This window comes from Sorex fumeus, unplaced genomic scaffold (assembly GCF_029834395.1).
Source record: "Sorex fumeus unplaced genomic scaffold, SorFum_2.1 ptg000153l, whole genome shotgun sequence".
NCBI lineage: Eukaryota > Metazoa > Chordata > Mammalia > Eulipotyphla > Soricidae > Sorex > Sorex fumeus.
In genome coordinates this window covers 424,561-436,333 of record NW_026606210.1, presented here as the reverse complement: position 1 = coordinate 436,333, position 11,773 = coordinate 424,561, and the positions used below count along the sequence as shown (strand labels likewise).

Below are 11,773 nucleotides of genomic sequence, written 5' to 3'. Positions count from 1 at the left end.
CTCGAGCTGCCCCGTGGGGAGAGACTGAGGGACTCAGAAGTCGCAGGTGGCGGGGAACCCAGGAAGACGGGCCTGAAGGGGCCGCAGCGCACAGGTGGCTGGTCTCACCTTGAGTGTGAGACTGGCCTGGCTCTGGGCACTGTTTGTGATGACCATGGCCTGGGTGGCGATGTGGGGGACACTGGGCAACCAGGACCCAAGTTAGAGTCGGCTCGCAGCCCCTTCCCTGCTGCTGGGGGGTGGGCGTGCTGGGCTGCCCCAGGCCAGAGGAGGGTCAGGGCTGGCTGCAGCGGGGAGGCCCTCAGCACCCGGGACCCAGGCCGGGGTCACTGACAGCTGCTGCTGGGAGCAGGTCTGGGTGCCTGGCCAATGCCTGGGGGGCCTGGTCAGTGTCTTGGGGCCCTGCTCAGTGCCTGGGAGGGTCTCGTCAGTGCCTGGGGGGAACCGGGGGTCCCTGGTCAGTGCCTGGGGGGCCTGGTCAGTGCCTGGAAGGGTCTGGTCAGTGCCTGGGGGGCCTGGTCAGTGCCTGGGAGGGTCTAGTCAGTGCCTGGGGGGGAACCTGGGGAAGCCTGGTCAGTTCCTGGGGTGGTCTGGTCAGTGCCTGGGGGGAACCTGGAGGGCCTGGTCAGTGCCTGGGAGTGTCTGGTCAGTGCCTGGAGTGTCTGGTCAGTGTCTGCGGGAGCCTAGGGGGGCTGGTCAGTGCCCGCGGGAGCCTAGGGGGGGCTGGTTAGTGCCCGTGGGAGCCTAGGGGGGCTGGTCAGTGCCTGCAGGAGCCTAGGGGGGCTGGTCAGTGCCTGGGGGAAGGTGGTCGGTGCATCGGGTCAGGCGTGGCTCCAGTCACTGTGCCATCTGCACCACCACGGCACGCCATGCTTTCTCCTTGTCAAACTCCTTCAGGGGGGTCCTGGCCACCTGTGAGCAGAGGCCGGGGTCATGCTGGAGCCTCTGCTCAGAGCCGCCCTCAGCCCCGGCACCTGCAGGGAGCCGGGGAGGGGATGGGGGGCAGGTGGGAGCCGCCCCTGCTCCCTCCCCCTCTCCCCCCTCCCCCCCCCATTTCTCCAGCTTTGGTGGGTGGTGGCACATTTGGGACACAGGACAAGAGGCCCTCCAGGAATGACAGGCAGCAGCTGCCCACGAGCCCGAGCACCGCCTTGTCCCACACAGAGCCGGGAGGGTCTCGCCTCAGGGCACTGCCCACAGCAGGAAGAGGCATGCCAAGGCGTGGCTTGAGGGCAGAGCTCGGGTCCTGGGCAGCTGCACGCTGCCCCGAGAGCCCTGAGCCCGGCAGGGCTAGGGGGCTCCCACCCAGGCTCCCACCCCGGGGGCCTTGGGCAGCCTCTGACAGACCGGGCAGGGGGGCAGGGGCAGGGGCACTCCTGGAATCCTGGTCAGCAGAGCCCCCGCCCCGTCCTCCCCGTCCTCCACCCCTGCTCTCCCCTCCCCTCTCCCCTCCCTTTTTTCCTCTCCCCCTTCCTCTCTTGGAAATTAAAGGTCTTTCTGGGGCGAATTTGGGATCTGTGTGTCTGCCTGGCCAGTCCCGGGTGTGTGTGTGTGTGAGGGGGGAGCTTCGCTTCTCTGACTTGCTCCCCCAGTGGCCCCGGCTTCTCTTCTGTGCCTCGGGGGTCTTGGGAGGAGTAGGGGCACTCACCTCCCCGGTGGGGTGCTCCTGCGGGCCGGGGTGCAGGGCGCTCCCGGCCGAGCTCACTTTGAAGCGCACGCAGTGGATGACGGTGCAGGTGTTGAGAGCTGCCTGCAGCAGAAGCTCAAGCAGGAGCAGCATCAGGACCACGTCGTGGGACTGCTGGGGGGAGGGGAGTGGCTGGGGGCCCACAGGTGCCCGGACCACCCCGCCCGGCGTGGGACTGCTGGGGGGTGAGTGGCTGGGGGCCCGCAGGTGCCCGGACCACCCCGCCCGGCGTGGGGCTGATGCTGGAGGCCTGTGAGCAGGGCGGGGGCGCTCAGCCTCCCGGCACCGTGAAACGCACCCAAGCCCCCCTCTGGAGTGGCCACAGGCCAGGGGGCGAGTGGACAAGCCTCACCCCCAGCCGGCCTGACTGCACTCAGGGTCTGGGCAGGAGAGCTGAGCACCCGGCAGGAGGAAGAGGGCGTGGGTGTGAGGGCGTCTCTCAGCCCACTCCGCTGACGCTGAGGATGGTGATGGTGTCCCCAGGGAAGCCCCTCTGTGGTCCCTGACCTCCCGCCCGGCGCTCTGTGAAGGTCGCCTAGTGAGTGGCCTTCAGGAGACAGAGCAAGCAGGGCACAAGCCCCCGCACGAAGCCGCTCCCAGGGCCCTGAGGCGGGAGCGGACGGGTACCTTGATGGCTGGCGGGTAGGCTTTGAACATCTCCAGGACCCTGGGCACGCTGAAGGAGAGGTACCCCGAGGCCGTGAAGAGCAGGGGCGCCGCCAGGCTGCAGATGGCGATCAGCACCTCCACCTGGGGGACGCGGGTGGAGCCTGGGTCTGGGCCCGGGTCAGGGGTGCCTGCCCAGGCTGGGGGACGGCCCTTCCCCCGAGGTGGCGTTCCCTCACCCACCAGACACTTGCTGGGACACTCGGCTGTCACGTGGCTGGCGATGGCACTGGGGAAGCACTGAGGAGAGAGAGACTCAAGCCGGCTCCCAGGACACTGGCCCCACGTCCAGCGTCCATGCCCTCAGCAGGGGACCCCGGGGCACCGTGTCCCTCCGCTTGGATGCCTGATGTTGCGTGCCGTGGAGAAGCTCCCAGAACAGAGCTTGTGGCTGGACACCACCGTATCCTCCTTGGGAGACTGTGGCACCCCGGACGCAGCCACGGCCCCCCCCCCCCAGGGCTGCATCTGGGGGCCGCTGCTGAAGATGTGCCTGGCCACTCCATCCATGACCCACCCACGGCGTTTGCCTAGAGACGCCTCCCCCCGGGCAAGGCTGCCCCTCCCTGCCTGGCCCACAGAGCTTCTCAGCAGAGGGCATGTCCCCAAGACCCGTGTCCCAGGCCCTCTGGAATGCTGGCAGGATCTGCACCTGTTAGGGGTTCTGGCACAGAGAGGGGCATCTGAGGAGGAGCTGTGATGGCGGGGCAAAGCACCTGGGCCAGCATGCCCAGAGCGGGTGACCCTGCCACTTTGGAGCGATCTGCGGGGGGCCTAGGAGCACTGGGTGTGATTGGGGGGCATCTGGTTTGCTTAAAGGTGCATTTCCGGGGCACTTGAATGCACATACACATGGACATGCACACGTGCACGTGGACACATGCTCTCATGTACACAGACATGCAGACACGCGTGACACATGCACACATGCATAGACACGTGCACACGTGTATCTACAAACATGCACTCATGCCCCACAGTACATGTGCGCACACGGCCACACACACATACACGCACACGTAAAGCCATGGCGGTCCATTTGGCAGCGGTGACACGGGTTCTTGATTTCGTCCCGCCCGGGGTGAGGGGCACCAGCTGCCGGCACTCACGGCCACTAAGATCCAGAAGAAGGTGACCGACAGGTGGGGGCCTGACACGGAGGCGTCCACGTGGAAGGCGATGACGCCGCCCAGCACGGCTGAGACGCCAGCCATCAGCTCGATGACCTAGAAGGTCACCAGGGAGACTGCAGGTATGTGGACCGGCCCAGCCCCGTCCTGTGTCCACGTGACCCCTGCCCCCTGCTGAGGGCCCCGCCCCCCACCCCCTGCTTGGCACGGTTCATGGAAAAACCTCCCCTAGGACCAAGAAGGTCTCTAAGCGATGCTGCCGAAACCAGTCCAGCAGGAAGTGCCCCTGACCCTGCAGGGAACCCAAGCTCTGAAGCCCACAAAGCTGCAGAATGGGGATGGGTGGGTGGTGCTCTTGGCAGGTGCCTCAGAATCTCAGAATCAAAGCAAGAGATGGGTGGGGGGGGTGGAAGGGGGCAATGAGGGTAGGAAAGGCTTAAACACACACAAGCAAGGCAAGGGCCCTTCAGACCAGAATGCTCAGGTCAGAGGTGGGACGGGCTTGCCCCGGGCAATCAGGAAGGGACAGGAACTGGCCTTACCGAGTAGGACTTCAGGACGCGAGCAGGAAAGGCCACTTGGCTGGAGATGAGGGTGGTGTCAGAGACGGAGGCCTAGACGGGGTGAGGGTGAGAGAGAGTGAGGGGACAGCCGGGCGGGCCTGGGGCAGGGGCGAGGTGAGGTGTGGGAGGGCCTGAGACAGGGGCAGGGGTGAGGTTGAGGGGGCCTGGGGGGCCTGGGGGCCTGGGAGGCCTTGCCAGGGGCCCTTCCCACTAGCACTCCTGCAGGCCGCTCACCTTCTGCCTGCCGTTGGCCTCGCCGGACCTGGCCGAGAGGATCACGGTGGCGGCCATGAAGAGCTCCAGCAGCAGCAGCAGGATGAGGTTGAAGTTGATCTGTGGGGAAGCGTGGCCCCCCTGACTCACCTCCCGGCTGCCCGGACGGGCTGCAGAGCCCAGGAGGGCCACAGCCTGGACGGCCTCACGCTGGCCGGGGGCTCTAAGGCCGCGCCGGGCAGTTGGCTGCATGTGGCCTTCAGCCGGGGCTGCTGACCCTGGACCCCGGCATTCCTGGGTGGTCTGCCTCTCGGGGCAGGCAGAGGGTCCTGGCAGCAGGTACAGCCGCCCTGTGCAGGGCTGTGAGCACGGCAGGACACAGGCCCTGTGTGTGTGTGCGTGCGTGCGTGCGTGTGTGTGCGTGTGTATGTGCATTCATGTGCATGTATGCGTGTACATGTGTGTGTGTGTAGAGCACAGGCCCTGTGTGTGCTGGCATGTGTGTGCACGTGTGTATGCGTGTGTGTGCACGTGTGCGTGTGTACATGCAGCTTTCTTAGGCATGACCTGTGCCACACACTCCAGTCGATGTGAGGAGACACACGAGCTAGCCTTCGGGCCAGTCCCACCCCCTGCGTGGGCCACCCCAGCCCTCCCCTCCCCACGGCCCAGGGCATATGCCTGCCCCCTGACTCACGTCTATGGCTGAGGGGTTCAGGACGAGCTTGCACCCGAACCAGATGAGGCACGTGGTGGTGATGGCGAACGCAGAGACGAAGAGGACCTGGAAGTTGGGGATCTGAAAGACAGGGACAGGCTGCCTCTGTGGCTGAGGCAGGGGCCCCAGCCCGGACCCAGGCCGCCGGGGACAGTGAGGCGGAGGCGGCCAGGTGGGCATCGCGTGTCTAGCGAGTGTGAGCTGCTGGACTAGGTCCTGAGCAGAGAGAACCAGAACTGTGAGGCCCGCAGGAGGTCGGGGCCTGGGACGAGGGCACTGCGGGGGGGGGGGGGGTTCCAGGTACTCTGGGGGGAGCCTGTCCCACCTGCGCACACATGCGCCTGTAAACCCACGTCCCTCGCACCCTGCCAGGCTGCCGAGTCAGACGGACGGACGGACAGACTCACTGCGTTGATGTTTTTCCTGGAAACTGCGAAGCTCACGACAGCTGAGGGGAGGCACTACAGACAAAGAGCCGGTGAGCGGGGGGCGGGGGGGCTCCAGCACCGCCCTGGCACCCACACCTCCCGCCGGGCTTCTCCAGTGGAGGTGGAGGTGTGGCCCGGTGGTCAGACCCCAGGACTCAGGACTTGGGCTCCTGCAGAAAGCTCCCCACTCTGCCCCTGAATTTTGGGATCATTTATTTGGGAGTCTCTCGCTCTCTTCCTCTCTCTCTCTCCCTCTCTTGCTTCTCTCTCTCCCTTGCTTCTCTCTCCCTCTCCTTCTCTTCCCTCTCTCTCCTTCTCTCTCTCCCTCTTTCTCTCTCCTCTCTCCCTCCTTCTCTCTCTCCTTCCCTCCCTTCCTCCTTCCGTCCCTCCCTCTCTTTCCCTCTCCCTCTCTCTCCTCTCTCTCCCTCCCTCCTTCTCTCTCTCTCTCCCTCTCTCTCCTTCTCTGTCCTCTCTCTCTCCCTCTCTCCTTCTCTCCTCTCTCCCTCCCTCCCTTCCTCCTTCCATTCCTCCCTCCCTCTCTCTTTCCCTCTCCCCCCTTTCTCTCTCTCCTCTCTCTCTCCCTTTCCCTCTCCCTCTCATCCCACCAAGGCTGGGAAGCCCAAAGACTTTCAACAGCTTTGGGCCAGGGCTTTGAGTTCTTCTGGGACTCAAACTCTGGGTCAGCACCTGCTAGCAGCCTGTGTTCCCACTGCCTTCCCTGGGGGGCCGGAGTCGGATGGGCATGGGCAGTGGGGGTCCCCGGGGTCCAGGGCAGCCCCAGGAGCGAGGCGACTCGGCCTGAGCCAGGCGGGTGCGAGTGAGCACAGCTTACAGAGCCCGCGGCACAGCGCAGATAGTCCATCTCGGAAGGAAACACGTTGCCCAGGTAGAGTGAGAACCCCGAGGTCACCAGCAGGCAGCTCTGCAAGGCAAGGTGAGGATGGCTTCGCCCCCATAGCCGGGCAGCCCTGCCGGGACTCCGCCCTGCCCGCCCCCGTCCAGAGACGCCCTCGCTCCCCTGCAGGCCTCCCCTGCCAAAGGGTGGCCATCAGGCACCCCTGGGAAGGGACCTGGGGGTGACAGGGTGGCCTCAGGTGGCCAGAGGAGGCTGCCCACCTACCCCAGGAGTGGAGTTTCCTTTGCAGTTACCCTAGGATACAGAGGCAGGACTCTGGGGGACCCCAGAGGGGCGCAGTGGGGTGAGGTCTTCCCTACACACCTGCCCCTGACCATTGTTAGAGGGGGGAACGTCTTTCCTATTCACTGTCCAGGTCCCAGAAGGTGCCCCCAGACCTGTCCCCGATCTGCCAGCCCCTCAGCTCCCGCTCCGTGCCCACCCTCCACTGCCCACCAGAGCCACCAGCTCTCAGAGACCACCCTGGCATGACCCCCAGAGGCGCCGTGTGAACCTGGGGACCCGGCGCGGTTTGGCCAGTGTCACCGCGGCCTCCCAAGCCCCCAAGCCTGGCCCGGAGCCTCACCCCCATCAGCACGGAGAGGACCCAGGTCCGGTGGCTGAAGCAGCGAGGCAGCCTGGTGGCCAGCGGCCGCTCGCCTGGCTTGGTGTCCGGGGCGTAGCTCCCCGCGTCCGGACGGCCGCGTTCCAGGGTGGACGTCCGGTCGTAGGCCAGCTCCTCCCGGCCCTGCTCCTCCCGCGCCATGGCACGGCCACCTGGGCTGCGGCTCCGTCTCACAGAATCAGGGGCGGCGGCCTGTCCCGGGAAAACACCCCGTCAGCACTTCTCTGCGGGGCAGCCGGCGGGGTGGCGCGGAGAATGGCCAGAGCTCAGAGCAAGGGCCAGGCTTCCAGAGACAGGCTCTGGGAAGGCGGCCCTGGGTGGCCCCTGGGCGTGGCGGGAGTTGGGGTCTCCTGTCTTGCTGACCAGCGCCGGGCAGACGCAAGGAGCAGGTCACTTGGGCCGGGAGGTGGGGACGTGCGCCCGCACTTACCTCCTGTCTCTCCGGGCCTTGTGAGTGCTGGTCTCTCACCCCTTGGTCAGCCGCCCTGCCCGGGTGCCCAGCAGCAACTATTCACAGACAGAACAAAGGCTCCAAGAAAGTTAGCCAGGGACAGGAGCTCGCTGCCGGAATTCCAATGAGGGGCCAGCGTCCTGGGGGTTGCGTAACCCCGGCCTGGAGCTCGGCTCCGGCCTGTCTTGACGCCGTTGCCATTGCGGAGATGAACGAGCCCCTCTTGGGCCGGCGCGGCCCACCTGTCCTCCACGGGAGACGGGCACAGACCTGCAGAGAGGACCCCCAAAACAGAGAGTCTGGGGTTTGCTCCCAGACAACCGTTTCTGAAGGTCCCGCCTAGATGCCTTTGGTGCCAGCAAGTGGCGGGGGACGACGGCCCAGACGGCTTGGCCAGAATGGCAGGGCTCAGGCCCACTGGATCCGGGCCCCGTGGTGCCTTTATTCCTGCTCGTTAGTGGACGGGAAGGACAGGAGTGGACCTCTGGTGTCCTGAGAGTGGCAGTGCCCGAGTCCCTGAGAGCACGGGGCTGCCACGTGGCGTGCCCCGAGGCAGAGTACGAGCTCTGGGCACTCCCCACTCCTGGCCGACGTTGAACCGACCGCTCCGTGTGGAGTCATGGGCGTCCCGCTGTCCTTGTTTCCCAGCCAGGCAGGGATGATCAGAAAGGGGCTGGAGCGATAGCACAGCAGGGAAGGCATTTGCCTTGCACGCGGCCCACCCGGGTTCGATTCCCAGCATCCCATAGGGTCCTCCGAGCACCGCCAGTAGTGATTCCTGAGTGTATGAGCCAGGAGGAACCCCTGTGCATCGCCGGATGTGACCCCCCCAAAAAAATGATCAGAAAGTGGAAGCTGTGTGAGGCAGCCGGAGTGCCCTTGACAGGAGAAGAAAATCCAAGGGGGGCAGAGAGGGCGCAGGTGGTGTTGAGGTGCTTGCCTTGCTGTGGCCAGCCCCAGTTTAATCCCTGGCATCACAGAAAGGTCGTCTGAGCTCTGTCAGGTGTGACTCTAAGCCACCCCCCTCCCAAATTCTCTCAACTTTCATTACTGATCCATTTTTGTTTTGTTTTGGGGCTATCCCCGACTGCTCAGGGACTGCATGTTGCCAGGGATGGGAGTCAGGGCTCGCACACACAGGGTATATGCTCGGGGCTGGAGCGATAGCACAGCAGGGAGGGCGTTTGCTTTGCACACGGCCAACCCGGGTTCAATTCCCAGCATCCCGTATGGTCCCCTGAGCACCGCCAGGAGTAATTTCTGAGTGCAAAGCCTGGAGTATCCCCTAGACATCACCGGGTGTGACCCAGAAAAAAAATAACACAGGGTACATGCTCTAGTCCCTTGACCACCTCCTCAGCTCCTTAGTCAATGGGAGTGGGAGGTGTCAGTTGGCCCCGTTTGCACTTCTGTGCTTCTCCTCGGTGGAAGAGAAATGCTGAACAAATGCGACAACATCTGTGCCTTTCAAAAGCTCTCCTCTAGCGAGGAGCATAAACAAGGGGCTGTGCGTGGGGAAACTGCAGAGCCAGGCTGTGAGGTAGGTCTGCACACGCACTGGAGGTCTCCGAGTGCTGAGCCGGCTCCAGTGAAGCTCTGGTCTCAGCCGGACACGTTTTGTGCGGGTTAGCTGGGTCCTCAGGTGGAGAGACCCGTTAATGTAGCCAAGAAGGAAGAGACATCAGTTATGGGAGAAAGGCGGGCAGGCAAGTGGTCCCTCCCAAGGGGGGGTCTGAGTCGGCCTCAGGAAGAACAGTCCCATCCCAGCCCCTGCACTGCCTACCAGGTTCTCTCCTCTGAGCTCTCTGTTCTAGCCCTTCCCCAGCACGACTGCTTGCTCCTGCAGCCAGGAGTGAGCCCTGAGCACAACGTCCTGAGCACCACTGGGGGTGGCCCCCACGGAAAATAAAACCGAACAAAACTGCTTGCTGTGTTCTCTATGTTTTCTCTTTTCAGGATGAGTTTGGGCCATCAGCCAAGCCATTTCAGAGTGGAGACACCGTCGGCAGTGGGACATTAGACCCCTACTGCCGGCCGGGGCACAGACATCCTCACCTTTCCCGTTTACCAAAGTGAACCAAGCTTCCCACAGAAACCGGGAATTAATCCATGACCGGAAAGCAGAGGTGGTTGAACCCTCCAACCGCTGGAGTTGAAACTCACGCTCATTAAGGGGCTCAAGCAGACAAGCCCGAGATCCCTTTCAAAGAGCCGCCATATTGTAATATTTGTAATAATATTACAATAGTAGTTAACACGGGCTGGAGCCATAGCACAACGGGTAGGGCGCTTGCCTTGCACGTGGCCGACCCAAGTTTGATTCCTCCGCCCCTCTCGGAGAGCCCCGGCAAGCTACCAAGAGTATCCCGCCCGCACGGCAGAGCCTGGCAAGCTCCCCATGGCCTGGCGTATTCAACATGCCAAAGACAGTAACATCAAGTCTCACAATGGAGAGGTGACTCCGTAATGGAGCAAATGGATGAACAACGGGAGGACAGTGCTACAGTGCAGATGTTAGTATTGGAGAATATTACAAAATTTCAAGTTTGTAGAATTCCAAATTCCGTGCGCGAGCAGAACGCTCCCCAAAGCGGTGGCGTCAACTGGCCCCAGCTGGCAGAGGACACGGGTCAGCACCTGAGCGGTCAGGCCGCAGCCCCACCTCGGCCAGGGTCAGGAAGGGCCGGAGATCCAGCTCGGAGCCCCGCCCACCCGCGGGAGCCCCGCCCACCGCAGAGCCCCGCCCACCAGCGTGGAACCACGTGGGCCCTGCTCAGCAGCGGGGCCGCGCAGGCGCAGAGCAAGTCTCTAACAGCCAACCGCCTACCTGGACCGTTAACGGTTCAGGAGCGCTTCGCTCTCCCATTGGTCGAGCCAAGCGCATCGTAGGCGCAGGCGCGAGCCCTTGACCCCTATTGGTTGGGCGCCAGGACGCAGGCGCAGGCGCACTCGTGCGAGGCCTCGTGCCCGCACCTCGTCCTGCGCGGGCAGACGGAGGCGGCCATGCTGCGGCTCGCGGCCAAGGTGGTGTCCTTCTTCTGGAGGAAGGCGGACGGCCGGGAGGACGAGGCCGGGCCTCCGTTGTGCGAGCTCGCAGAAGGTGCCTCGCGGGGGCGGGTGGCAGGGCCGCCGCTCGCTGGCGGGCGTCGTGACTCGGGACGCTTGCCCGCTTCCTGTCAGGGTGGGGGGCGGGGACCTTGACGGCCCAGGGCCGCGCTGCCCACCCCTCGGGCCGCGCCCGGCCTCTCCCGCGCGTGCTGGGCCGCCCCAGGGCCGCCCTGTGGGCTCGCGTGCCCAGCTGAGGAGGGGCCTGAGGAGGGACCCGAGGAGAGCCCTGAGGAGATCCCTGAGGAGGGGCCTGACAGAGCCTTGAGGAGGGTCCTTGAGAAGAGGCCTGAGGAGACTTCTGAGGAGGGGCCTTGAGAAGGGGCTTGAGGAGAGTTCTGAGGAGGGGCCTGAGGAGAGCCCTGAGGAGAGTTCTGAGGAGGGGCCTTGAGAAGAGGCCTGAGGAGAGGCCTGAGGAGAGTTCTGAGGAGGGGTCTGAGGAGGGGTCTGAGGAGGGGTCTGAGGAGGGGTCTGACGAGAGCCCTGAGGAGAGTTCTGAGGAGGGGCCTGAGGAGAGCCCTGAGGAGAGTTCTGAGGAGGGGCCTTGAGAAGGGGCTTGAGGAGAGTTCTGAGGAGGGGCCTGAGGAGAGCCCTGAGGAGGGGTCTGAGGAGGGGCCTTGAGAAGAGGCCTGAGGAGAGTTCTGAGGAGAATTCTGAGGAGGGGTCTGAGGAGAGCCTTGAGAAGGGGCCTAAGGAGAACTTTCGACTTCTGACGGGGACGACGGCGTCCATGGAGCTCTGAGCGTGGTGTTGCCTTCTCCTGGGGACGGGCTGGGAGCACTGCTGGAGGAGGCGGGGGTCACCCCGGCGAGGCCCGTGTGCTCCCTTCACCAGCCCCGTGTGGCGTCCTTTGTTTTTGTTTTTGCTTCTGTCACGCCTGGCGATGCTGGGGGGGGGGGGGGGGGGGCACGGGCGCTCTTCCTGGCCCTGCACTCAGGGATCGCTCCTGGCCGTGCTGGGGAACTCTGTGGGATGCCCGGGCTCGAACCCGAGTCCTCGGCCGTGTGCCAGCCGAAGGCCCTCCTAGTCGCGCCTGCTGGGTGTGTGGCAGACTCCTTGGAGTCTGGTCAGTCAGGGCTCTCGCTGACGGGCTTCCTTGGGGAGGGCGCACCCGGCCGTGCCCAGGGCGTCTTCCTGGCTCTGCTGAGGCTCAGGCTGGCGGTGGCCGGGCCAGCGCCTGACCCTGCCTGCTGTTCCGGGTGACAAATCCCGGCTGGTGCTTGGGCGCCCGCTCTGGGCTTCCCCGGGCTGATCTGCTCAAGAAGCCGAGGGGAGCAGGAAGGAGAGAGCAG

The 11,773-nt window shown here is 64.6% G+C and overlaps 2 protein-coding genes across 3 annotated transcripts in view; one reads left to right on the top strand and one right to left on the bottom strand.

The window, feature by feature from the left end:
• Positions 1 to 826: 826 nt before the first annotated feature.
• MLC1 (modulator of VRAC current 1) lies at positions 827 to 7,149 on the bottom strand. 2 transcript variants are annotated; one of them, XM_056107106.1, is made up of 11 exons: positions 6,887 to 7,149; positions 6,238 to 6,327; positions 5,385 to 5,438; positions 4,957 to 5,058; positions 4,281 to 4,379; positions 4,026 to 4,097; positions 3,463 to 3,579; positions 2,537 to 2,593; positions 2,315 to 2,437; positions 1,649 to 1,801; positions 827 to 912 (listed from the first exon to the last, which is right to left on the bottom strand). In XM_056107106.1, the coding sequence occupies exons 1-11, from the start codon at positions 7,064 to 7,066 to the stop codon at positions 838 to 840; spliced, it is 1,122 nt and encodes a 373-aa protein (XP_055963081.1). In that variant the 5' UTR covers positions 7,067 to 7,149; the 3' UTR covers positions 827 to 837. The 2 variants fall into 2 exon arrangements, with proteins under 2 accessions (XP_055963081.1, XP_055963082.1); XM_056107107.1 differs by having other exon boundaries at positions 1,649 to 1,798.
• Positions 7,150 to 10,378: 3,229 nt separating this feature from the next.
• MOV10L1 (Mov10 like RNA helicase 1) overlaps positions 10,379 to 11,773 on the top strand; it is a 53,200-nt gene continuing 51,805 nt past the window's right edge. The window contains exon 1 of the mRNA XM_056107110.1: positions 10,379 to 10,476. Coding sequence (XP_055963085.1) covers positions 10,380 to 10,476 — 97 coding nt within the window. The 5' untranslated portion in view covers position 10,379. The remainder of the gene's footprint in view (positions 10,477 to 11,773) is intronic.